At 46.7% G+C, this 27,826-nt stretch overlaps 1 protein-coding gene across 2 annotated transcripts; it reads right to left on the bottom strand.

Moving 5' to 3' along the window:
* Nucleotides 1-116: 116 nt before the first annotated feature.
* Nucleotides 117-27,816, bottom strand: WNT11 (Wnt family member 11). 2 transcript variants are annotated; one of them, XM_054813192.1, is made up of 7 exons: nucleotides 27,685-27,816; nucleotides 26,911-27,121; nucleotides 17,445-17,680; nucleotides 16,569-16,682; nucleotides 16,405-16,484; nucleotides 14,652-14,944; nucleotides 117-5,212 (listed from the first exon to the last, which is right to left on the bottom strand). In XM_054813192.1, exons 2-7 carry the CDS (start codon nucleotides 26,991-26,993, stop codon nucleotides 5,038-5,040), a joined length of 981 nt encoding a protein of 326 aa, XP_054669167.1. In that variant the 5' UTR covers nucleotides 26,994-27,121; nucleotides 27,685-27,816; the 3' UTR covers nucleotides 117-5,037. The 2 variants fall into 2 exon arrangements, with proteins under 2 accessions (XP_054669167.1, XP_054669166.1); XM_054813191.1 differs by having other exon boundaries at nucleotides 16,405-16,682.
* Nucleotides 27,817-27,826: the final 10 nt, after the last annotated feature.

Below are 27,826 nucleotides of genomic sequence, written 5' to 3'. Positions count from 1 at the left end.
ATACCCTCTTCTGCCTTTTTATTTTCTTAAGAGGAATTTCGAGGCCATGTGGTTCTGGTGAATACCTTGAAAAATTCCACTTAAAAGAGAAAAAAAACTCTACACAACCCAGAAAGGATCTTTAAAATAACTCATTTCATCTTCACAATACAGACAAAATACAATCCACTTCCTCTTAACAAAAAGCGAATAAAAACAATCTACAATGCATACCATTGTTATTATTTTTATTATTATTGTTGCTCTTATAATTAGAAAACAAAGCTAACGCTGCTTCCCTGAACAGGGGGTAACTTTTGCTCTAGATGAATAAACCACGGCTCTGCTGAGATATTTAATCAAACTCTGTCTGACTGATGAAACTGGTCCTGAGGGGAAAACAAAACAAAACAAAACATGTTGTACATGTTAAAGTCATTAATCTCAGGTGGATTTTAAGTTTCCTGTTCTTTCTCCCCCTCTCCCAAATCTTGTTTTCTGCTCCATCTCCCACGTGTAGAGGACAAAGTCATTCCTGCGCTGGCTCCCATCTGCTCTTGGGAGCGAAGCGATGGTGTTTCACAAACCTCTGCCCAATGCAGGGAAAGAAAACCCTTCGTGGTGGGGTGAGGGTGCTAAGGACAAGCGATCCCAGGACTGAATTTTCCTCTTGCTCCCCACATCCCCAAATACCTCCAGAGCCTCCTCCCAGCATCTTCCCGGAGCAGGTAGCCCAGGGCTGGGCAGCGCAAGCCCAGCTCACTTGGAGGATGCTAATGGTTGTCTACAGGGATCTGTTTTGTAGCAGGAAAAGGGATGTTCCCTCAGGGACTCTTTTATCATTTTCCTGACAAAGGCACTGTTAATTGTATTCAGATTTTTGCCTCCTTTCCACACGCCCCTTCCCCTCAGCAAGGGCTTTTGAAGCTGCACATGAAACACTCGTGGGCTGCGTGCTTTAGCATGACGAAGATATTTTCCATCCAACAGTCGGATGGGAGTTTTCTATAATGAATGTTATTTGCCTGCCTTAGGGAGCAACCTAAATTATATAAAACTGGAATAGGGTGAGGATGGGGGGGAATTCATCAAAAAATATAAAACCAGCTGGATGCATGCAAGGTCTAAATCCTCAGATTTGGAAATAGCTTAAAGTCCAAACTGCTTTATTAAATCATGGATATTTTTTCAAATGAATAAATGCTACAAAGCCACCAACATAATACTTTTCAAGATAGCTTACCCTTTTCCATCAAGGCTAATAGTGTAATATTTTGAAATAATAGTATTTGTGGGACTATATCAGCTGTATTTTCCCAGCTAGTGTAAATCAACAGAGCTGTGTAGTAGGACATGGAGCTGGGCCAAGCTATACCAGCTGTTAGGATCTTGCAGGGCATGTTATGAGAGAGGGAACTGTAGCATCACCCGACAGAGACATTCACAATAATTAAACCCATGTCATTCAGAAGCTGAAAGACCTCAGTGTTTTGGAGCAAAGCCCTGAAAACCAGTTGCTGAGGGGCTGGGGAGTGAAGGAGACTGGTACATGAAGGTCTTGCCCTGCCGTTAGGGATATATTTTCCTTGCAAAACTGGTTTGTGATGAATGCTCTCCCAAATATCTTTCAGGCCACACATGCACAGAAAATAATTTCGCAGCCACATTTTGGACTCCCGTTGCACTGAGCATTGCAGTTGAGAGCAAGGACATTTCTCTGTTCTGACCTCTCTGTGCTTTGCTGCTGATGCCAGGAGGGAAGCATCAGAGCCAGGCTGCAAGGAGCAGGATGCACCACGAGTCGTTCCAGCAGTACGGTCCCATGTGTCCTGCTTTCGGACTCTCTTTTTATTCCTAGTTTGTATTAAAAAGAAAAGAAAAGAGAAAGCACTGCCTCCCTCTCATAGAAAACCATTTTCTGGAAAAAAAAAAAAAAATAGAAAATGCCAGACCATCGGGGGGAGATGACCCCAATTTGCTGGATGAAGCAGGGCTGTGTAAGAAGGGAAGCTGCAGTTTATCAGACTTTGCCCTGTGCATGACTCTCATCTCAGTCAGGCACATCACCCTGGGCACATTGCTAATGCAGGGTGCAGCCGCTCTGGAAAAGGACCCTGAAACATAGGTATTATAGCAAAACTGGTGTAGTGGTGTTAATTCATAGAGCAACAGCCTAGGACACGGGATGGGTCCACACAGACTCTTAGCTCAAAGAAGCAAAATTCAGATAAAGCCCATGATGGATTATCTAGAGGAGCCAGCAGAGATTTTGAACCTGGATGCCCCAAAATGCAAACCTCAAAACACTGCAACAATTTCAGTTCAACATCTTCAGTAACAGATAGCTGTGGGCAGAGGCAGACACAAAACACGAGGTACCACGGTGGTTAAAGTTCTGCTGAGGGGTCATTTCCCACCTGATGGACCTGCAGATGCCTGGTAGGCTTACTCACATCTTTTCATGCTCTGCAAAGTTATGGTTTCTTCTGACATGGGAAAAGCAGCTGAGGAATATGGGCCCGACACCGTAGGAGTGAAATGCAGCTGAAAACAATGTGCATATAGAGCATTTCTTCCATTTCACTATTTTTTCGCCAAGCAGAAAGACTCAGGACATCAGCAAGGGAGCAAGAAAAAGAGTCATTACAGAATAGCATTGAAATGCTCGAATTTTTCTTCGGTCAGAACATCCCTGCCTTGCTGGCTTCATCAGAAACTGAAAATAAAAATAAAATTCCTTAAAAGAATGAAAATAGACCGTTTCTTTACATATCAAATGAAGCCAAACTCTGGCTTTGGAGAGCAGTGGGATTTGTGCCACCAGCCTGTCTGCATGTCAGCCTAAAGACACCTACCGCTCATCACACCGCACTGCGGAGACATTTTAGTCCACCAGCTTTTATGGGGTGACAATAACACAAACCACTGACAAACTACCAAAGGCCTCTTTCTGCCTGCTCGTGGCTGGGGGAGGGATGGAGGCAAGGAGACCAAACCTGTTACAGCAAAGCAAAGTAGCTGAGGAGTGCAAAATATCTCTAATTTTGCTCTATAGCCCACAATGCTTTTCTCCTCCAGCTCCCCAGGGCTGGTCGGAGGCATCTCAGAGGCAGTGGACTCCTAGAGAGCAGCTGGCTCGGGAAAAAAACAGGATTTGGAGGAAGACTGCGGGGTTATGGACATATTTCCTGCTCGGAAAGTGGCACTGTCCTCCCCCATTTGTGTAGGAGTAATTTTCTGGCTGCTTACAGCACTTTGCTTGGGGAACGGGTTGCCCAAAAATGATCTGAAGGACCTCACAGGCTCTGCTGCCTTCTGCTCCTGGAGCAGACATCCTTCTCCAATGTCACCTTACCTAACAGGGACACAGAGCTGGACGCCTGTTGCAAAAAAAAAGAGCAAGAAAGGGAACCTAACCTAAGCTAAAACCTCCACTGCACAGCAACTCCTCTCCACACGCAGGAGCAAGGAGCAAACCACCCGTGAGAGGTATTAGTCATGTTTGTTATTAAGCTCCTTGGGGTCACCGGGATATTTTACCGATGAGAGTGATCGCTGATACAAAAAGCAAAACAAGAACGGTGACTATTCCTTTCTCCAAGTGCTCCGTTTCATTGTCTTGACCGTCTCTTGGCTAATTCTGCTCAAAATGAAGAGGCTGGGGAGACAGGGAATAAAGGAACTTATCTATCCCACGCCAGCGAGTGCTTCGAGCCATACTCTTCTCCTGTCCTTGGGAGGGAAAGCAGGGTTGCTTTCCAAGTAGGAGAGTGAAACATAATAATCTAGCATTCTGCTGTTGCACCAGTAACTTCAGCATTTATTTCATACTATTGTTAATGCTTGTTTATAATATATAGATATATTTATGTAGGAAGTAAAGTAGACGAAAGCACGAGATATATCTTATAAATATTTCTGTATGTCCGCGTACAAAAGAAAATATGTACAGCCACAGATAGTGGTTCTCTGCTGTGTCAGGGCAGGGCCACGTGAAGGACTGGCACGTTCCCACTCCTTTCTGCAGGAATAGCTGCTGTCCTGCAAGGCTGCACTCCCTGCAGCCGGGCCCGGGCCCGCTCCGCTCTCTGCAGTTTTTTAGGGCTGGGCCAAGAGTTTTCAGGGGGAAAAGAGGCAGCAGCGTCATTCCCTAAGGACTTGATGGCCCGACGTGGCAGAACATCGGTGGCTAAGGGCATCACACCCAAAGGGCAAGAGAGAAAGAGAGCAGGAGCTGGGTTGTTTTGTTTTTAACTTTCCCCACTGGATTTTGACTTCGCTTTGTTACTTTATCCTAACGGCTCCGCTACGATCTTGTGGACCCCATAAAGCCCTTCTCAGGGTACCCTATTCTCACTGCCTCTGGGATCACACGGGAGTTTTTTTGTGGCTGAATTTGAAACCCCATCCAGTCTGGAAAAATCAGGGACAGCTTTTCCTGCAGCAGTAACTTCAAAGTCGCAGACCTGCGTAAAAGAAAGGTTAAAATGAGTTGTTCATTTCAGGGGATTGACCTGAAATCTTTCCACCTTTATCATTCGGAGTGGATGCTTTCCATGCTAAAAATTAAGTCTTTGGCAAAAAAAAGGCAGTTATTGCTGAAAAGTTGCAGCATTTTCCCTTCTGGGATGGTCCTAATGCAGACTCAGTACCTGTGCTAGAAGGCACAGGCAGGTGTGAGCCTTAGTTATTTTCAAACAAGAGCTGCTTTTCTTTCCCGGGGAAAGTTTCTACTTTTGTTTCTCAAAATACTAAGGCACTTGATGGCTGGACGTCATCGGCAACCATAGGAAATATTTTGGAAGAAGATACCATCCCAAGTGATTTTTTTGTCTTCTCAGACAGCATTTTATTGGGGAGGGACGACACTTGGGGGTTTGGTTGGGTTTTTTTTCAAAGGTCTTATTTTTACTGGTGTGATTGCTTTTCTTTCCTCCTACCATCTTTCTTCAAGTCCATGTCTTAACAAGATAAACGACATCTAGTCGGGGAAATGTTTTCTCTTCTCTGAATAGTGCTGGGGTGCCGCTGGCGTCTCAGCTCCCGGGCGGAGAGTTTTCATTTGCACACATATCTCTCGACAGTCCTCTCGCACTTTTTACAGGTCACGTAGCAGCACCAGTGGTACTTGCAGTGGCATCGCTCCACCACTTTGTCCATGTAGGGGTTGTAGCCTCTGCCGCAGCACATCAAGTCGCAGCTGTCGCTCCCGTTGGAGGTCTTGTTGCATTGCCTGGAAGGAAAGAAATGCGGTGAGCAAGTGCAAATCCCTGCAGGGCTTTCTAAACCAGTGTCCTGCGGTGATGCTGGGGCCTGACAGCTCTGCAAGGCGAAGGTGAAGCCAGCACAGTTGCATCTCAGCTGCAGCAAGCACATGGCAGGGGTGAGCACCCAGACGAGCAGCCCTCTACACCTGCAAGGGAGGCAGGGAGAGTCCCTGCGCTCACATCACCTGCTCTCGTGCCCAGGATTGCACTTGCATCACCTGCTCTGACACCCAAAATAACATTAAACTCCTCTTCCGACTCTCAGTTCGTGCTCAGCAGCATTCAGGCTGCCTGTCAGCCAGGGCAGGCAGGACATAGCTCCTGTACAGGCAGAGGAGCGAAGCTATTGTGATACCTCCACCAAACCAAAAGCTCATAGTCCCTAGCAATCTGTATTCCCAGGCAGGCTCCAAAGCTGTCTGAAAAGAGCTGGAAGGAGATGATACCCTAAAGAACAAACACTGGTGTTTGTTCAACACTACCTAACCTGAAAAGGATGGAGGAGGAACCCTGCAGCCACAGAGTATTTGCACAGGCTCTGTGCCAATGATCCCGGGCTGGGAAAGCTCCTGAGCAGGCTGTTACAGTCACAATACAGCCCTGATCCTATCAGGGAAATCACAACCGAAACTAGCAGGGCCAGACTCTGCTCTTTCTCCTCTGTGTGTCTCCCAGCACGGCACAAGCAACCGGGGAGGTGGCCCTGTACCACCCCGAGTCCTGACCCAGGAGCAGGCAGCACGGCAGGAGCACAGTGTAGGATGACAAGTCGCCAAATATCACACGGACTTCCACTGCTTGTTTTGCTTCTGCTTTTAATTAAAGCCAGACTCGGTGGGATAAGTTGGCCATTGTGTGGGGTTCCCTCACTTTGTCTGCTTGCAAGCAGCTGGCTTGAGGTTTTCAGAAGTAACCCATGAATTGGGGGATCTCTTTCATTGATCATGGATCCCCAACCATTCTCAAAAACCAGCTATCTCATTCTCTTAAAATACTCCAAGTTGGGTCACTGGACATGACAACGCAACAGGATGACTTTTGGATGAGATTAACTATGTCATAGAGATGCCATTTGTCCATGGTCTGTAAAGATAGCCCAGGGTGGAAGTGTTCATGTTTGGTCAGACGCTTGGCTGGACACTACAGCTGTAGGGTAACAGATCTTATTACACACCCACCACCATGGGGATGTGAACTTGATGTTGAGTCTTGAAACTATTGTAAGACAGGCAGTTTGGAGATGGGGGGAATTCCTGGCATCTCTCCTAAATCTTACTCTGTGTGGCTGTTTTGGACAGAAACACTCTAAGGCTGGTTTGGGGCAGGGAGAGGAGAGAGGAGCATGAGTTGGAATCTTGAGCTGACTCCATTAATACATGAAAACAAATCCATGAGATTTATAGGAATTCCTCATGAGGTAATGCTTTAGGAGAAGTTATGGGATTAATGAGGTGTTGAGATTTTGTTCTTGTTCTTCCCTTATTTTTTTCTGACTCAGGCGGGCCTCCTGTTTGTTATTTCTGACTTGCATTCCTCTCCAGGTTCAGTGTTTAAAGGCCCCCCCCGCTCCCCCTCATTCGGGAGTGTGTGTAAATATTTACAAACCTTTGAAAGCCTCTACCGAAGCCGAAGTCTGCAACCACACTGAGCGTGTTTGCCTAACGCTGAACCAAAGGCGTTGTTATTGCCCCTGCGAGCCAGGGCCCCTCCGCCAGGAAACCTCCGAATGACTCCTCATAAATGTATTAGTAAATGCATTAAATATTCGAAGCGAAGGTTCAAATATAGGCATGTTGACATTAGGAGAAGGGAGGGTATTTGACAACCTTACTCAGCTTTACTGGTGGATGGAAAGGTTGTTGCCCGGAGGTTCACCTAGGGAGGATGGGGAGTCTGCAGAAGCACGGTGATGGATGTGCAGAACATCTGTGCCACCTCGTGCTGAGAGCTCATTAAAATGGCCAAGAAAAGGAATACGGGTCCACTCTGACTCCAGTTCACCATTGAGGACGTTCAGTCCCCAAATGCACAAGGCACCCAACGGTTACATTTACCTCATTCAACCAGAGAGCAAAACTCTTCTACCTGCTGCATTGAGACCTGGGAATCTCCCTTTCCTTGCACCCACTCCTGTGGCTGGCAGAAAAAAAGTGGATCTTCTAGGAGATATACCTTTCCATAGCTGTCCCCATCCCACCCAGCCTGAAATAAAGAAAGGAAAAAAACAGAATCTTATTGAAAAATCCCCAAGCTTCCCTCAGCTTTGGATAAAGGAACAGGGATGTTCTGGATGGATGGGTTGAATAGCCAAAACAAAGCTTTTGTTTGACCCCATCCTGAACCTAAATGGGCTTCTACAAAACTTTCCTGACAGTGCCACTAACCAGAGATTTTGTTTTCTGTTTTAAAGCATAGGCCTGGATGAATTATCTTTATTTTTCTTTAAACAAGCTGAAACAGAGGTACTTTTTCTCAGCTGTATCTATACATACAAAATGCAAGCGGGGGAACACAAGGAGCCCAAAAACCAGAGTTTACCCACAGAAGCTGCCCCCGAGCGTCTGCTTTCAGAGCCCACGGCTGCGATCTCACCAGGCTCCCTGCTGATGGGTTAAGTTCAATCTCATTTGTTTTGGGGCTGGTCCAGCACGATTCCAGCAACTCAGAGAAATGCCCTCCTCCTGAGCCTCAGAGAGAAAATACAAAGGCAGGCGATTGCATCTTAACACAACACCGTAACCTCTAGAAGCAGTTGGAAGACCGGTGAAAAATGATGCTTCAGCCGTAATCCCAGCCAAGGTCCTGGCTCAGGAACAGGCTCTTACATTGTCACAGTGCTTTTTCCTTCTTTTTGCAAGAAGGGAGGAGGTCAGCCCTGCTGACTAGACAAATCCTACTCAATACGCCTGTCCGAAATCTCCCCTTTCCAGCCCTCATTTGCAGAAACATTGAGGTATATCATACAGCCCCATCATGGGGCTGGCTCCTCGGCAGAGATGGTGAAGGACATCCCAGCACTTCTAAGAGTCTTCCCCCAGATGGAGAGGCTAAGCCATCTCACAGTTACGTCCTGGGGGATTTTAATTTTAAAAGCAATGGGGAGATGTCACACAATTTCATTGTGGATCCCGGTTCACTTCTGTCCCATCAGCAGATATAAGGATAGCTTTTTCTGGTTGCCCAACTGGCATCTGAGAGCCAAAGTGAGGCCAACTCTGTACGGCGTCACCCACAATAATGACATATGATGACAGGGATGGGCGAGATGTCCACTGGGACCTCACTCCACCAGTCCTATTGATAAGTTGAAGCTGCTTACTAGTACATAAGAAAAGTCATGCTGGGTCACAGCAACTGCCTGCCTGACCCAGTACATCTCCCAATGGCAGTGGAAGACACTGTTCGGGGAGAAAAACACCAATCTGGCCACTTTCTGTAGTCCTTTTCTTCATGCACCACCAGCACCTGGGCTATTGCATTAGGGACGATCGAAGGTATGTTCCTGCCTAGACATCTCAGTAACCCTTTGTGGGCATCTTGGCCACGGGTTTGTCTCGGCCCTTTCTGACCTCAGGGAAACCATCTGCCTCCATGAACTCCAGCAGCCACACGTCTCAGAAGATAGTACTGCTATGTAAAAAGTAATTTACTTTTTCTCTTTTAAATCAAATTCCTATTCATTAGTTTAGTGCCCCTTGCTCCGATAATGTCAAGTCATACTGCAGTATATAAAAGAAAGAGAAAAAATAATTCCAGTCCCCCAGGAGGCATGTAACACAATGGACATGGGCTAAAAATACATTAAACTGCACAACTTCATATAAGATTTTGAGGGCAGGATCTTAACTACTTTTAAATTGCTTTCTCATCCACAAGGAACAACTAGAGATTGACACTGAACAACTGTACGAAAGAGTTATCAATAGTACATGTCAGCGAGGAGATGTCAAGGGAGATCCTGGAACCAGCCTGTATTTTCATTAATGAGTAGAGAGTGAGCTTCAAAATCTGTGGATAACGCTGGGGCAAAAGGAGCTGAGAGCATTTTGTGAGAGTGGATTAAAATGCAAAGTAAGCAACATGCTTTGAGAAAGACCCAGATAAATGTGGGAATGTTCCCAGGAGAATCAGAGGAGCAGTTCAGAAAGTAGAAAAAGTTGAAGGAACTGATTTAGAGAAGTTTGTAAGAGCTCTCTTCCCATCTGTAAAGATCATTGCAAAAAAAAGGAGACAGAGGAAATGTTCTTTATATGCTGAGGAAAGAGGACAAGAAATTATTAGTTTTGCTTCAGATTATGATTAGTTTGAATTCAGATTAAGAAAAACCTAACTCTGAGGATAGTAAGGCCTTGGAACAGGTTGTTTAGGGCAAGTGTTTTTAAGACTAGAGTAGAAAAACACATTCAGTAACAGCCCAGGTGGTCTCAGTTCAGTCTCGCTTCTAAAACGATCAGACTTCATGGAAAGTCATTCCCAGCCCCAATGTTCCCTAACTCCAACGCTGTTTCGAGGCAGAGGGACTAAACAAGTTCAGGATTACTGGCTGCATTTTTTTATTCCCTGAATTTACTATCTGCTTCAATTTTACTTGATGAAATTGCTCTTTCCACCAATAAATTTATTATTCACGAATCTGTTCAGGAAACCCTATGGTCAAATCCAGGTCTCTCAAAGTGGGAAGGATTCAAGAAAAGCATGGCTGGCCCAACCACTGAAATGGGCAGCAGCTACGAGCACATTGCCCTGGGGAGGTTCCTCCACTGCAGGTGAGAGGAACAGAAAGCTGTTATTTTCCTGATTTTCCTTCAGTTTAAACTTCTGGGACCCTCACAGAGGAATTATTTGCTATTTGTTATTCATAATTTGTTGGACCCCATGAAAAAAGGGTGGCACACCTGATACCAATTCCAAAAATTATAACACATTATAAACTACTCAAAGCCAAAGTTCATCATATCTCTTCTTGGGCCTTCACTGAGTGACAGAAACAAAAACCAAACACCAAATGCTCTTGTCTACCCATAACTGCCACTCTTCCCCATCTAAATATAAGGTGCTGCTGGTAAGAAATTTCATTGCCTACACAACTTCATGTATGTTCCTACCCAAGAAAACACACCAGCCTGACACCTTGGGAGATGCTTAAGACTAATATTTTACATTGCAGAAAAGAACGAAAACGTGAGCAAGGGGCAACCACCAAGGAATGGTTCATTGCCAAAAAGTGAGTCAGCGAAGGAGCGGTGGCTGATCAACCCATGTTGCAGCCCAATTTCTGCAGCGTAAGAGAGGTCCTTCCCATCTTCAACAGGGAGGGAGCAGCGTTCGCTTGGCTCCAAGACTGCTCTGGGAAAGATCAGTAATAAACAGCTCAGTTATCTCTGCAAGGCATGGCAGAATTTCCCTTTCCTTGGATTCCTTAAGGGACCCTAAACAGCCTTTGAAATATGATACATTGCACCCTGCTGATAAAGAAGGTTAATACTTTTGCTTCTTTTCTCACAAAAGAGATCTCAATTTTATAATCTGCTATTATTTATCATTTTCTCAAAGCTGATAATGAATTTTTCAGGCAGGAGAAACTGAGCTACTTTTTTAAAAGATGTGTTACAGGCTGCTTTTGTCCAAGAAAGCTCCAAAACAGGAACATATACATTTTTTCCCAGTGGTTAATTTGTTGTATTGAAAGTTGTACAAGCCACTTGTTGCTCTATAGATCAGCTTCTTCAGATTTTTGACTATGAAAGTGTGACGGTGGCATATAAGCACATGGAGTTTGTCCGGAGTCGATGAAGGCTGCGGTTGCAACAACCCCGTTTGCAGGAACCTTGGACACCGGTTGCAAAGCTCAGCTCCTTAATCAGATTTTGAGCACTTCAAAGAGCCTTCAAATCTCATGTTCGGGTTCAGCTCCCTGACTTTGAAATCTGGATACACCCCAAGCGCTTGGAGGCATGCAGATTTCCAAACCATTTCTAATTTCAACAAACTATGAAAGGCCAAGTTGCCTTAGAAAACATTTCAGGCTTGTTCCGAAGAAGGCTTTGAAAGCCTTTCAGCGAAGAGCTCTGAAAGCCTTGTGAGTGACCGGGTGCACATTTTCCAAGTGGATTTTCACGTGGTTCCACTACAAGGTAATTCAATTCCCTTTCCTGCCTGAAAAACACACAATAAGTCCGCATAATGTGAGGGATAATTAGAGAGATGGAAGCCGCTGATTAGATTATCCCTTCCACCCACCTGCCGGTGCAGGATTGTTCCCTACAGCATACGCTGAAACCCAATACGTCCAAGGTGTTGCAACTGAGCCATCAACCTCTGTCCTGCTTCCAGCGTGCTCGGAGCAAGCACCGGACCTGGGGGAGAGGGAAGGGGGAAAGGACTTTTTCTCCATATGATGCCAAACTACTCATTTTTTTTGTAAAGAAAATGCAGCAATCTGAATTTGTAAATCTGGTAACAGGAAAAGGGGTTGTTAGTGGGGTCTCTTCCCCTCTGCACCCCTTTGGAGGCAGAAAGCGGGGCTGGAAAGATGCTGGAGATGCCCAGACTGAGGCCTCCTGGAGCGTGGTGAGAGGGGTCTGCACTGTAACACCCCATGGGCTGATCCCTGCACCCGTGCTCATGGCCAGAAAAAGTCCAAACAGTGAATAGGCAGGTGGTGGAAGAAGAGAGAAAACAAACTGAGGGACCACCACTAAAAATCCCTTTTTGATTGCATTTGCCATAAAAGACCTTAAAAATTAGCCTAGTAGGAAACAGTGGGATCTCCTCCTAGAAAATTTTGACATGCAGAAGGATAAAATGTTAAGATGCCTCTGGGACTTGACTTATAAAATAAAAACCTGTTTGGGTTATTTCCATGCAAGCGTTTTTACATCTTTGCGGAGTAAGAATGAACCACATTTTTCCCTGCCCTCTCTAACAGCATCCCTTTTGTGCTCCTTCTCCCTCATCCCTGTCATTAGGCGCTATCTCTGCAGCCCTGCGGCCGGCTGGAACAGAGCCACTGCATTTAAAATACATTTAGATGTCCTCTCTGTGAGAGAAAAAAAGAGAAAGGAAAAAGGCATCCATGGGAGGAGGAGGTTAGGGAAGCTCCCCTCCTTTTCCCTGCAACCCCCCTCCAGGAAGAACAGACCGATCTGCAAATATATTGTGTGCATTTTACACGTATTTCCTCTGCTAACTTAATGCAGAAAAACGGCTGCTATGGCTTGTGTCACGCGTGCCAATTTTGAGACACCAGGCATCTTCTCAAGGGCTGGCAGATGGATTGCGATGAAAATGAGTGTAACTACACATGACCTTAAAACTTGGCCCGAGAGACGCCTGCAGCTCAACACGGGACTATCCTGCCCTCCTCCCCTCCCACAGCCATCACCATCCTGCACATCCGAGAATAAGGAGTATTTCTTGACAGGTTCCTTTTGAAAGTCATCCCCTCCTGCCTCAATATCTCGGTCCTCTAAATCCTCACTCAATCTCACTTCCCGTGGACCCTCGCCTGGCAGGCTCACAATCGCTGCTGTCGCCCAACTCAGGATAAACGGATGCCTGCAATACACATTTTCCTATCCTCGGAAGGAAAAAAAAAAAATCATTCAAGACCTTGACATATTTTTCATCCTTAGCTGGGATAAAAAGGCAAAATCTGCTGTAAAATGAAATTAGATGAAGAAGTCATGCCTCTCTCCCCCTTAAAAGGATTTCAGTGCATGGAAAATGTTTTACTTGGCAAATCTGTAATGAATTCAGTTTGATTTTGACACAACCTGTTGATTTCACACAATTCCTATAAAACTAATTTCCAAATAACCTCCACAATTATTTTTTTTTTGTTGCAAAACAGAATGACACAACAAAGAGGTCTTTTTCAAGACACAAATTTGTCAAAATCCATACAAATCCACAAAAACATCGCCTTCACTCATATGACATTTTCCCTCAGAAACCAGTTTCAATGCATGCTTTTTCCCTACAATCCTCAATGACCCATAAAGATATTCACTTGCTAATTACTGCTCCACCACTGGGCTGGCAATGAACGTCAGCCTGGTGTTCCCACCACAGAGCTGCCAGATAAACACTGTTGTAGAGCAGTCCAACCATTGGTTTTGGTCCTAAAGGAGGATATAAAACTGTAAATGCCACAAAACATCACAGGACAAAAAAGACACACTTGTCTCACTCAACTGTCATCATCTCCTCATCAGCTCCACCAGTTAAATGCTGATATATTTTCCACGGAGTTGTGGTGACAGATTAAATGGCCATTGCCAAAGGATATCTTCTAAAGTCCCCTCACAAAACACTTTGTATGAATCAAAGGTATCCAAAGAGGATGTATCTTTTCTGCTTTTGGGTTATTTACTTCATTTCTGTCACAGTAAAAACCTTCATTGCACAGAACTTCTCAATACACAATGGAAAGACCAGTACGTCCAATAAGAGTTAAAATTAAGACACCCCACAAAAGGGTAGACACATGCATCTTGCAGCCTGACTCTCTGGGTCTCCACCACAAAGTAACATAAAGAGCAAAGAAGAATTATGAGAACTATCTGAAGAAAGCCAAGCCAGCAGATAGCAACTAATGGGACAGCTTGAAATCCAGCCACTGCAGCCACCTAACAAAAAATCTGGAAATTTTGCAAAACTCTGGAAATAAATACACAATTATTTGGCTGTTGAAGGGTCTGCTGCCCACCTAGAGGTGCTCAGGGTGCTGAAACATGGAATTGGTTTGTCTTGGAGGGAATTAAACAGGTCCCGGGAAGAGACAGGCATGTCTGCTGCCTGTGAAAGGGACAGCACTGTGCCCAGTGGAGGTTTGGGTGTGATGACCTTAAATCACAAATATTAATGGGATCAAGAAATTCCTCTGCAGAGACATCAGCAATACGAACACACCTGGATTTTTAAAATGCAGTGGAAGAAAAGTCCTAAAAATTCATCTTTGTAGTTTACAGGGCTTTTTTACAGCTGCCTGGGAGCACTGATCCTAATTGGGTTAACACTTGCTTACTTAGAGGAGCCTTAAAGTAGAATAATAACTCATCACATCAGCAATGAATGCGAGAAATGACTTCAAGAGACTCAACACAGTAAACAACAGATGCTCGATCATTACAAGTTCCTGCGGAGGTGAGCTGCTCAGGAGATTTCAAAAGGTATCTTGAGCCTGCCTGTGTAATGAAAAAGGTGTCTTCAGCCTTGTCTTGGCCACAGCCACCACTACTAGGCTTGGGCATCTGTAGACCATACCATATGTTAGAGATGTCCTTTACCTGCATGCATGTGCTGCCTCCCCAATTATTTGCCTCTTATTCATACATTTTCCCCTCTTCCCCTTCCCCCTCTGGGGCTCAGAGTGCAGTCAACGCTCGCTGCAGAAACCCTCACCTGTCCTGGGTCCCATGCGACCCCACTTTCTCGTTCTTCATGCAGAAATCGGGTGAGCTCTGCAGGTAAATCAGCTCTGTCTCTTTAACCGGCCTGATATCAATATCCTTTGGCACGAGGTATTTGCGTGTGCCCATGGGCCGGTGAACGACCTTGGTGGCTGATAAATACTTGTTTTTGAGGTCCAATGCAATGTCTCGCAGCTCTTGAAGGCCTTTCCAACAGGTCTTGATAGAGCATGACCCAGAAACTCCATGGCACTTACATTTCATTTCAAGAGAGGCTTTCAAGACCTGCAAAAAGGAATGCAGGAGTTAGGAAATGTCCTTCTCTTACCTCTAAACATCCCACAAGCTTGCTAAAGGAGGCACTTTCTTAGCTGGGACAGCTATAGAAAAGGACTCCTGCTCTGATTTCTGCACAGTCACTCTAGAGTAGCTACTGTGCGAAGGGAATGAGATCCCACAGCTCCTTGGTGATCACTATCAGCGCAGGGCTACTTTCAGCAAAGCACCTTTGCAGCCAGCAGACAGAAAGGTATTTTGAAATTTGATCGGATATCTACATAGGGCTGCATTTCCACCCTCTAAATTCCTAAGGAGCTGAAAATCAAAGCAATCCATAAATAGAAAATTAACATCCATTTCTGCCTCCAACAGCTTTGGGCTTTGGGTAACAGATGTCAAGGCTCTGATGAATTCAGGGCACCCTCACCCTGCCTTTCTGCTGGCCATGGGGCAAAAAGAGCCTTTTACTTTGGTTCTACACTAGTCTTATTTCTGTAGGACATGGCAGGATGCTGCCAGGAAGGGATGAATGCACCAGCCATGGCAACACTATGTCCCAAGCAAAAATCTGCCCATTGCAATTAAAACAAAACCTCAAGACATTACAAAAATAATAAAAAAAACCCCAAACAACAAAGAGATAGAGTGGGAATGGTAGAGAAAAACACCCAGGGGAGGCAAGTTCAGCATGGTTGTGCTCTGCAAAGGTGAGTTCAGCCTGTAGCTACACAGTCAGCTGCCAATGAGCTCAACATGCTCCAAGTTTTATCTGCTCCAGCGCCCAAGTGCCGGCAGCCCTGGAAGGACTAAGCTGTGTGGTAGGACCAGCCTAGGGAACTGCTGCAGCCCCAGAGGTGGGTGCAAGGGTCACCCTTACAGCCCCCATACCCATTTCTCCAGCTGCATGGAGGGCTGCAATGGGGATTTGCACCTCGGTGCACACCAAGCACTACGCATGGTAAGCATTATCCCTCCACTGGATGCAAGCTGTTAAAAGCAGCTTCTGCCAGATAAGGGAATAATCACTAGCGAAGCAGTCTGAAAAGGAAAAATCAGCCCTCCCGGCTGCAGGGATGGCTGGGAGGCAGCTGCTGCTGGACGCGTCTGGCAGATGATAATCCTCCATGCTTACACAGCACTTCGCATGTGCAACGCCCTTGGCAGAGCACAACGGAACCCATCCCCACCACACCTCCTGGGGTAGGCAAGCCAGAGCCATCCTTGGCTGTGGAAAGGGTGGCAATGAGACATCCCACCCACGGTTATATAGGGCTGATAATAGCATTCGGGACCTCCTGAGTCCCAGCGTGAGTTATGTAGCCACAGTCTTCAGCAGGCCAAAGGAGTTCAGAGCGATCTGGGAGAAACCTGCTCCTTTCGCTAGCTGATAGAGACACTGAACCTCACAGAGCGACCGACTACTACAGATGATTGTACAATTACAATAACTCTCGTGGATTTGTTACCTGTCTCCCTACTTCACTGTTGTGCAGATGCATCAGTTTATTGGCTTGTGATCCTGATTTTTTCATCTTCATGGGAGCATCTGAAAATTTGGACCCCATGATAAGACCATAGTTGAGGTTGTCTGCACATCCTCCCCATCGATACCCAGGTCCAGGTGTCTCACCTGGGATGGGACCACAGGAACAGCCAGGGAGGTCCCCGGTGGTGCAGGCTCTGGCAATGGTATGGCTGATGGCAGCAGCAGAAAGGGCATACACAAATGCTGACTCCCTTGTACCTGGAAGAGACAAGAGCTCCAGCTCAGCCTCCTAGGACAGCTAAAGGCTCCCCAAAAAGAGACCCACACCATCTGTGCCCTACAGAGCAGCAAACACACCAACTGGCTGCAGCTGAGACCTCCCATGGCATCACCAGCTTGGAGCACATCTCCTAAGTAAGATCTTTACCATGAGGCAACATCCCAGCAGGGCAAGGAAGCACATGGACTTATGCAACTTGTCCATTGTGCTGTGATCTGCTCTTGGACCGTGTGAAGAAGCCCCTCATGGACTCTTCTGCCTCCTTTCACCCCTGTGCTGGAGGATGCATGCTGGCAGATCATGGAGCTGGCATGCACGGAGCTGAGGGAGGAGCTGGGAGGCTGTGAAGCTGCAGCACAAGTGTGCAAGGACGCTCTGACCCATGAGAGCTGACTGTGCAGCTTCACTCATAGCATGTGCTGCTTGACAAGTCTGCGTGCCCTGAACAGCAGCTCCGCGGCTGTGAGCAAGTGCACCATGACTCCTAATGAGATGAGCAGATCACATTGGTGCCATGCTTTGTAAGAGCTGTGGGAGACCAGGTCTTGGACTCAAGAGCTCCTGGGTATGACTGGCACCATAACAATGAACGTGGTTTCAGAGAACAGGACAACTAGGGTATGCAGCCCCTCTGCATCGCCCCCGGCCGCACAACCCTAACCCAGCCCCAGCACACATACACACAACGCTGGCTGACTCTACTCACTCATGTCCCCGGCTGAGCCAGCAGTGCTGTTTACCTCTCTCTAAATCCAGCAGGTAGTTAGGAGCCAGCTCAATGGAAGAGCAGTTCCAACGCATGTCTGAGAAAGTTTTACGGCAGGTCTTTATCACTTCCCGTGCCGCCTGGATGATGGTCTGCATTAGCTCCAGGTTGCTGCGGCACAGCTGCACCTGGGAAACCACCAAGCCTTCGAGCTGCTTGCAGTGCTGGGTTTGATTCAGGGCCAAAGCCGAAGGAGTCTTGGACAGAGCTCTGAGGAGACAAACACATGCAAAAAGGCATTAAAACCCACAAAAAAAAGTTAATCTTCAGGTCAATATTAATTTCTCCGTTACCTCCAGTGCAGTAAATGCTTTGGGTCTGTGTTCGTCTTAACTTTAGCTACCTGTAAATAAGTGCTTAGTTTAAGCTGGTGAGAGAAACGGGCAGCTTTTAAGAGTGATTTATCTCATCTAAAGTAGGTGTTTAAGGTAGGTGGGAAGAAACACCCTCCAGAAGTGCGCATTTCTGTCCATCATCTAGGGGAGCCTGGACAAAGCTCCTGGGGCATATGCCAAGTTGACTGAATGTGTAAATCCTTATGGGAAGGGCTTTTGCTGAAGAATGAAGAGGACAGACCTCCCAACAGAGTGAAAAATGGCCCATCAATTCCATGATAACAGAAAGCTGGATCTTCCAAGACTGTGGTATTTAGAAAAAAGAAAATGAAAAAAAAAAAAAAGCGAAAAAAAAAAAAAGCAAAAAAAAAGCAAAGTTGGTGTTATCAGTGTTTCGCATTCAGCATCTGTCTCACACACTCTCTGAGGATTATGCTAAATGTCATGTAATTAATTATGGAAAAAATGCCCTGCAAGGCCTAGGGAAAAGCCACCAAATTTGCAAGACAGATGCTTTCCCTTAGAGTTAACGCCAAGTGCCTCTACCAATTCCATCACTGTTGCACATAGATAAGTATTTTTCTCTGGTCTTCAAAAATGTAGTGCAGAAGCACAACGAGAGCATGTGCAAAGAGAGTACCATGGTCAAAACCGAGAAGGAATCCACTAGCACAAGCACGTGTGTTACCACGGGAGAAACCGACAACATCCCAAAGATCCCATTGTTTTTTCTAGTGTGCAATTGCCAGCGTTCCCAGGTTAAAAAAAAAAAAAAAAAAAAAGCAAATGGTGCCATGCATCGTACGGGGCTGTGCTCTTCTTCCCCAAGCACCCACAGCGATCAGCAGAAGCCTGGTGTGTAACTCTCTTTGTATCTTTATGACCTGCTTAGGGTAGTCATAAATGTTATTCATTCCCATAAAACAACTTTCTAGCTGGCTGCATCAGTAACTGGCATCTGATCCTGGCAACACAACTGCTTTAACACATATTTCCTTCTCTCCTTGTTAAATGTGCTGCCTTTCAGTTTCATCCTAAGCCATCTTGGTTAGCTTGGCTTATTAGCAGACACATTTCTGGGCGCATTTCACTTTATTACTGTAACATCCAGGTCCTTTAGAAGTTAAATGAGATGGAAATGGAGCTAAAATTGAGCCCTCACCAAGATCGGGGGGTATTAGCTCTGATCTCCGGTTTTCAGGAAAACACATCTATATTCCACCAGCTCCCTCAAGGCTGGCTTGAACCAGCTGCTGTGTATGTTGGAGCTCTCTCCGTGCTGCGCGTAACTGCTAACCCCAACCACGCTTCCAGCAGGGACAAGCTACGATCCTTGCTAGGGCTGCGTAGGTCTGCACTGACAAATTCCCAGGCGGCTGGAGTTTGGCATTTCTGGCACTAGATAATCAGTGGCAAACTTGGAAGGGAAACCGCCACTCTGCTAGCTATGTAAATATATACATCATACATATATTTAAAGAGGTCTATTAAATATATAGCGAACAGAAGTTTTGGCCGATGAATTTCAAGGGAAAGGAAAAAGTGGAGTATTTAATTGTTTGAAATTATGCCCTGTTGTTCATCTCTGTCCCTTGCACACTGTTTCCCATGCAAAACTCCCTGTCTGGAGAGGGGCACCTCCAGAAGGCAACTCACCCTGCCTTAGATGTGAACCAGTGCTGGACCTGAGCTGGTGGAGACAAAACCTGTTGGTGATGTTCTGGGTGCTCAAGTATCTCAGATATATCACATCCTTGAAGGTAGAGGCATGAGTCTTGGGACAGTATGAATGTCCCCTGACTGCAAACCTCTACTGTGTGGACCTCATGGTGGTCCTTCACGGTCCTTCTTCAGCCCATGGAAAGAAAAAGCCACATCAAGGGAGTAATTAGCCTGATGTGCTTTGAAGATCTACAGTATGATAAGATGACTCATGCCCTAGAAATCCTCATATTCTGCTCTGGCTATAGAGGGAACCCAGGTACCGAGCTCAGACGCAGACATCTGGACTGTATAAGCACAGAGCTGGGTGAGATGAGTCCAACCCCTAGCACTTGGCACCAGAAACCTGTGAAAATTTATCCCAGAAAGCCTATCAGCAACTCTCAGGAACAGGCTGAAATGCAAATCAGGCAAGAGGCCAAAGCAGCTCGTCACTAATAGAGTAAAAATGATAAATACTCCAGCACAGTATGTCCCAACAGCAAAATAAGCAGGCAGGGTGAGGCAGATGAAACGAGAGAGCTTCACAGCCTGAGCTTCAGGAAAATGAGGAACGCTCCAGGTCTCTGAGAAATGCTGTACTACGGGGCACCAGCACAGCTTTCTAATCAGAGGTGACAAGTGACACTTTAGAGACCTTGGGATGTTTCACCCAGCCCTCCAGAAGGATGCAAATATCTCCCAGGTCCTGCACCACATTTTCTAATCCTGTATAGAGGTCTTTGGCATCTTTAAAGGACCTGGAAACCTACATTAAGGCATCTGCACCTCACCATTACAGACAAGTCAAGAACAGCAGAAATAACCACCTACAAGTTGGGATGAGAGCTGAATTGAAACTGAAACTCATCCCCACTGTGAAAAAGGGGATGTGATACAACGAGATCACATCATCACAGATGGTCTGAAATGGTCACCATTAGAGAAGCAGATTTATAATGCAAAAAGAAAGAAATTCGCTTTGTGGAAGAGGGAAAAATATCTGCCAGACGGTCAAGAGAGGAAGGACTGCGGCCCCATTGGGGAGAACTCAGTAAATGGCACCAATGGCTGTTTCTCGTCGAATGAGCCGAGTGCCAGGGAGCCCGCCAAGAATAAAAACGCAAGACGCAGGAAGGTGTTTTCTGAACATCTCCCAGGCCTGAACTTCATGCCTTTGCTTGTGAGAACCTATAATTGGAAACATCTCCAAGCGTCGGGAGGAAAAAGTAAAGGGTAATGGAGATGGAAAAGAAAACTCACAGTTAGTGGAGTCGCTTGCCGAGACCAAAAAGTGCATTTATAAATCACAGATCAGGAATGTGAGAGGCCTATTAGGTCATCTAGTCCATGCCCCGACAGCCCAGGTTTGCTCATTCTCTGTCCTACATTCACAAATGTCTTCTCTACCCTTTGTCGCTTTAAACCCTCCCCATGGAAAGGCACCATCCTTCCCTGCTCCCCAAATTCTGGCAGCACTAGGGAGGGATGCCCACTGCCTGCAAAGGACTTTGTTGGGGAACAAAGTCCATTCATGGGGCAGCAGAAGAGAAATCACCTTCCCCCAGAAGACTCTTGTCCATGGTGGGATTTGGTGGTGGGTCTCCATCCCATCTCCACCCAGTCTCCATTGATCACCAAGCACTGGGAGGGGAAACAGCCAGCCTGAATAAAGCAGCCCTCAGGGAAGAACAACCTTTCATCCTCAATCTGGTAAAAAAAATCCCTGATAAACGTCTGTCTTTGGATTCACACCCTTCATCCAAGAAGCAGCATGTGGGGGTTTTACCTGCTGCAATCCCATAAATGCTGCTTTTCACTGTTTCCTCCTCCTAACGTCATGCTCTCCTCCCTTCACTCTCCTGCCCCATCCTTCATTCTCCAGAAAGCTGAGGACAACTGAGGGGTGGTTGTTTGTTTTTGGTTTTGTTTTTTTTTAAATATACATATTTGGCCCGTCCCTTTAAATAAACAGGCCTCAAACCAAACATCTCCTGCTTTATATATAGCATAGCAGGGCTTTCAATTGAAGTTATGGATACTGACAGAAAACCATAAACGTAATTACAGAGGAAATATGATGCATGAATGGATCATGACTTTCGTTTACTCTTTTAATTATCTCAGGCAGTTAATAAATTCATTTGAAAAAATGAATGCTCTACAGTGTTAGGTCCTTTGAGAGGTATGGGCCCATTCCTGCAGATCTGGGCTCCATGAGAAGACTATTCATAGGAGCAGCAGCCTGGGAGAAGTACCTTCAGATCTGAGCAGACATCAATGAAAGCCACACACGGTTTGGTTTACAAAGACCGCTGTGCATAGGACACTGCTCCTGGTCAACCAAAAGGAGAAAAACTCCTTGAATTGAGTGGTGCAGCATTGGTGCCGTTTAAAACAGCCTTAAAGGGTGGAAGGGTCTCATCTCTTTCTGATGTGGGCTCTCTCTAGAGGGCATCTCCCCATCATCCCTTGTGTGATGTGACCCAGGAAGGTCTCACAGGGGGACTGTTGGTGAAACCATGAACTTCTGCTCCAAATTGTCTGCTTTGCGTTCCATGAAGGCAGTCTCATTTTCATGCCTATTCTTAAACCCCTTAATCTTCCAGGGATTTGGGCAAAATGAAAAGATTTAGACAAAATTACACGGCTGTGGAGAGTGAAGTGTGTGGTAAACTTTAATAAAGAGAAGCAGCAATTGTGGTTTATTTGCATTCAATCTCATTGAAGGTTTTTAGCTGCAGGAGCCTCATTTTCTCAGGTTTTCAGCTGGAAGAGGCTCACGGGACTGTTACAAACACCTTGTCTAAGCTCCTGGTAGTCAGAGACAGCCTGTGCCCCTGCCACCCTGCCCTGCATCAGTCCTGGCCTGGGGACCGCAAGCTCTGGGAAAGCCACCATGTCCCCTGGTAAATGCTTCGACTGGTTCTGCAAAGCCTTTTCAAACAGAGAAGCAGGATTTATATAGTAAAAAAGAAAAAAAAAAAAAAAGAAATAAAGAGGAGGAAGAGGGAGAGGAGTGTGTGGGGGGGGAAAATCCCAACCCTGAAGTAAAAGCTTAAAATAAGAGCTGCTTTCAGATACGGTGCCAAATCCAGCGCTGGCAGTAGTGGGCACAAGGCCATTGACTTCCAGCCCAAACTCGACTGAAGTCGATGCCAGCGGCGAGTTGGCTCACCGAGCACCGAGGAAGGCTGTGGAGCTTTGTCAAGTTTTCCCGAGCTGCCTATGGAGCGAAGAGCAAACTTCAAAGCCGTTGTCCCCCCCCTTCCTCACCCCCATCCCACTCCCCTCCCGCCATCCCCGTCCTGCAGTCCTTTCACGGCAGCTCATCTAGCAGCCCCCTTGCCAGGCAGACGGTCTCCTCGTAGGCGCCCGTGCCCCGATGTCCCAGCTCCCCCCTGGCTGAAGGAGAGAAGCAGGCACTGCTGGGAAGCACAAAATCTTTCCATTTTCTCCCCTGCTTTCTGCTCGCTGCAGAAAGGCTGCGGTATTGCTCAAGGATGATGAGCTGGGGGACATCCCGGGTTCACCGAGATGCACGTCTGAGCCACCTTTTGCTCCTGAAGGGCTGTAATTCAACCACGAGAATTGTGCAGCAAAGCTGACCTCGTAGCTGGGGACAGTGCTCAGCCAGGGACGGCTCCAGAATGCATGAGGCATGTCCAGGCCACCATAACAGGGACAGGCAGGGACTTCCCAAAGGGACTGAGCTCCACCTAAAAATTATGAGATTCCTAATGCCACTGCTTGCTGTCATGGGCTGATCCTGCAAGCCCCGCAAAAAAAGAAACAAACACTTGCTGCATTTGGCTTCTTTGCAACCACTCTTGGGTGACACTCAACACAGAAGAACAGTCCAGTCTGTGTCTTGGCACCTGGGCAGAGGAGATGCCAACCCCCGGGGAGGCAGAATTGCCTCAAAAGCCACCCTGTGCCGGAACATCTCAACATCTGCAGACTTCTGCGCGATGCACATCTGGCCGCAGCTCCCTCTAGTGCTCATCTGTTTTTCAGCTCTACTCAAACAAGTTGCTTCAGCAACCTGCTTGGCCAAACCCAAACCCCCCTAGGAAAGCGAAAGGGGTGCAAAAGGAGGTGGGTAAGGTGATAGAGTTCCTACGTGCATTGGTCCTAAGACATCTCCTGTTAAAACCGATGGCTGCCTCACCTCCCTGGCTGCTGCGATGCAAAACACCACAAAACGATGCGAAAAACCACAAAGCGATGCAAAAAAACCCCTGAAACAACCCTGCTCTAAGGATGGGAAAGTATTTGCAAAAAGCAGCGTGCAAAAATGAGACTCGGGGGCTCATATGCATGGAATGGAAAGGCTGCCTCTCCACAGCAGCCCTGACCCTGCAAAGACCTGTCTGTACCCTAACTTTACACTCGAGCAGCTCAATGGAGCTCGGACAGAAGAGGCCAAAATAAGAAGTTTCTCCAGCAGCAGGAGCAAGTTTACGAGATGCTGACCATCCATGCACTGCGCTGGATGCTCGGTGGTGCACACCTCCACGGCAGGGAAGGGCACAGTACCGATTTACAACAGCTGGGGATCTCAACCACAGAACTCGTAAAAATAAGCCAAGTAAAATAAAACAAATAGCTCCCTTTTACCTTCTCCCCACTTTTACTAATTTACAGGGGATATTTGCATTACAGGGAAGTCCTAAACGGCTGAAAAGTGTGTTTTTCTTCTCCCCCTCCCCTTGCAATTACATCACGGGCTGCATCAAAATTAAATTTCCTATCGCCTTTCATATCAGTCGCTCCCTCTTCCCCGGGCTGGCAAAACCCACCTCCTTATCTTCCCCCTCCCCTCCCAAATCCTCTTTGAAGCTTGCCTCTGGCACCGTGCCTACAATAACGGCCCAGCAAGCAGACCACAGAGACAAGCCCACGACCGAAAACATCTCGAGGCACTTTCCTCCCTCTTCATCTCATTCTTTCCCCCCCCTCCTCTGTCCATGAGCAGCAGAGGGAAGGGGCAGGGTTTGGTTGTACAGCACCCAGCATGTGAGTCCGGGGCTGGGATTGCAGCTCCAAGGTTTTACTCGGTATTTGGTAGCATCGATCTCTGTTCACCAAGAGTTTACTCATGCAATTTCCAAGGATTTCCCTAGCCCCAAGGATGGCAGCACCGCTGCAGCGGGGGAAAGAGAGTGATGTGGAGCAGGGGGGAAAAATTGGCCTGTGTTTCTGTAAAAAAACAAGGGTGGAGAAGGGAGGAGAAACTGCAAGTGGGAAAAAAAAAAAACCAACCCAAAACAAAACAAACACCATAATTTTGTGAAATCCCAGCTGGCAGCATCCCAGTTGTGCAAAGTGCCCTGGGATAGGGAGTGCAGGTCTCCGCCAGGTTTTAAACAGGTGTGAAGGGTAGCCCCGCGGCACATCTGGATGCAGTTTGTGCTTCAAATGCCACTTTAATCCCAGCTTTCATCTTCCCCACTCGCTTTTTGATACGGGGGATACGTCTGCTGGGAAGGGGAGGAGCGGCAACTGCAGCGACTCTCCTCCAACCCCATCCCCAACCCTCGCAGCTTAACTGCTTACCGGCCAAAAAGGCTGCTTTTGCCAGCAAAGCTATTAGGGACCTTCCCCTGCCTCCCAGCCTTTTTTCATGTCTACATCTTGTCACCATGCTATCAGGTTCCCTCTGAAGCTCATCTTGCCCTGCCCTTCAGAGGAACCCAGGCCCTTCGCTCCGGATTTAGCACTTTGCTTAAGCGGGACCCTAATGCCGAGCATATAAGCGAGCCCCTCCACTCAGTTACGGGTCTGTACCCAAGTGCCCTGCTTGAATCAGGGTGCCACAAAACAGCTTTACTTCGGGGCTGCATAGAAATAAAGGTTGCAAATGAGTCCAGGCTCTGCCAGCCCATGGGCATGTTGCTCTATGTCCTGCAGAGAGGAGATGCCCGCTCTGCGCAAGGTGCTGGATATACGAAGAGCTGAGTGCCTAAATACACGAGGAAGCTGGCAGAAAGAAATAGCTGGTCGATGTAATTTAGCTGTGGTGACTGCTACAAGGTGTAAAGCCAAGACGGTGAAGAGCAAATCAGATCCTGACTCTTCGCTACTTCCAAGGTGGTCCTTAGGGTACGGAGACAGCAAATGAAAGATGCCCTAAAGTAGGTGACTGTTCCTCCTGCCTGACCATGTGCATTTAAACACCCTACGGAGGGATTCACCCTGCTTCTCTTTATGCATACAAAAGGTGCATGTGTGGTCTCAAACAGCTCCTTACAGTCCATGGCATCTCCAGATGACATCTCTTGACATTTGTGTTGGATGTCTCTCTTTGGAGATGGTGAATGCCCATCTGGAAGGTCCTCCTTCCTGTGACTGCATGCAGGGCAGTGAAAACTCTGGCTCCAACAAGACACCTAACTCAAAGATGTCCAAATGTAAGACAGCCTTTATAATAGGTGGCATGGGGAAAGCCTCGAATGACAATGATTGGGACAGTGGAATGGGACTTAGACGTAACACAGAAGGAGGAACAAAACAGGTCCCTCTTGTCTCAATGTCCCCACCTAACCAAGATCCACACAGCAACGCACTATACCCTACGCAACAGACTCTCCCTGGTGTTGCATTTTATTGTGCTTTTTCTTTTACAGAAGATGCTCATTTGCAGCTAGCCCACATCCCCTTATTTATTTTGTGCACAGCTTCAAACCAGAGTAGAAAAGACAGATCACTCATCAAAGACGTGAAACCAGATGGGCGTTGGAGGGGCTTGTTTGTTTATTTTGCAGTAAGCAACTAATTGATTGCTTGCTTAAGCAAAGAAATGAGATAGTGATGTTTTCACTTTGTTTGCAGTGACATTACCTCCGAGGAAACTCGATCCAGACTTGACCACACTCCCTGGTATTTCTTCACCCTCCTCCCACCCCCCCCCCTCATTTATAACACCCTTCATGAAATCCAAAGGTTAAAAGGTCCACAAAAAAAACATGTTATCTGTCAAGCATCCCCTGTGGTTGGAGATTGGTCGCATTATCTTAGCTGCCGTCCCCACTGCTCTCAGCTCCTACTCAGCACGACCAGCGGTCCCGGTGGGAGAGTTTCCCAGCGTGGCAGGAGCTAACGCTAGAAACTTCATTAAGTGGCTCATGTGAGCGTTCAAGTGTGTGCCTTTCCTTTGGTATCAATGAGGAGAAGAAAAAGCGAGCCTAAATCATGCATATTTTGGAAAGAAGATGGAGACATATTGTTAGCACAAGCCCCTAGTACACACACTTGAAATCAATGAATGCCTGGAGAAATGCAGCGTTTGCTGCTCTTTAAATGGCTTTACAGTGTGCTTCAAATAGCAGTTGCAAAAACGGGTAACAGACCAGCCATGCCTACAAAGACTTTAAAAACGCAGAGAGATAGCCAGGTACTTACATCCATTTTATCCCATAGCAAATCCCCGTCTGCAGAATCAAAGACAGAAAACCAGCTAAGAAAAATCGTGGACTCGGCTTCATTTTCTCCACCGTCCCCCCACTTGCTGAACGAAATCAGCTTCTCCAAAGGAAAAAAGGAGTTTTCCGAATCTTCTGCACGACGTATTTCCCCGCAGTTTGGGTGTTGCTCCTCCTTGGAGATGAACAACCTGAAAGGAGAGAAAGAAAGAGCACGAGCTCCGGTTAACTCTGAAGTTCAGCGAGTCGTCGCGAGAGAGAGATCTATTATCCAAATTGCAAAGGAGTGGTTTATGAATCACGAAAAGGTTTGGATTATCCCCTCTCAGTCCCCTCCCTCGCCAAGCCTTGATACAACCTTTCGAGTCAACAGACAGACAAACCGTATGGCTTGAATTACACCCTGAGTTATGGTCTGATTGTGTGTTTCCATTTAACCCTGCACATGGCAAGACTTCATTCGCTGCTTCGCTTTTCCCCCCCCCCCCCCACTCTCCAAAAGATTTGTGTAACTGCTTGGGAAGAAGGAAAAAAAAAAAAAAAGATAAATCTTTAGATGAGCCCAAATCTTCAGCTATTCATCCCTCCTTTCATTATCTCCTGATTTCTTCCCCCCCCCCCCCTCATTTTCTGCAGAGAAATTATAAAAACTGCATTTCCCAACTTCATGCAGGTGCCCGTGCCCTGCAGATGTTTCGGTCTGATCTGTTACAACAAATGTGTTTTGCTCTTTCCCTTCTGCTTTCCTTCTCACCTCATTAACTCTGCCTCTCACTTCTTCCAAGTCCTCGGGCACCTGGAGCTCACGGAAAGGGCTGCAACTTCGTAAACATAAAATCACGTTTCTGTCTCCGGGGAGCAGCCGGGAGGAGACAAAAGCTCTCAAGGATTCCCTC

This window comes from Grus americana, chromosome 1 (genome assembly GCF_028858705.1).
Source record: "Grus americana isolate bGruAme1 chromosome 1, bGruAme1.mat, whole genome shotgun sequence".
In the NCBI taxonomy this organism is placed as follows: domain Eukaryota; kingdom Metazoa; phylum Chordata; class Aves; order Gruiformes; family Gruidae; genus Grus; species Grus americana.
This window is presented reverse-complemented; position numbering and strand designations above follow the sequence as displayed.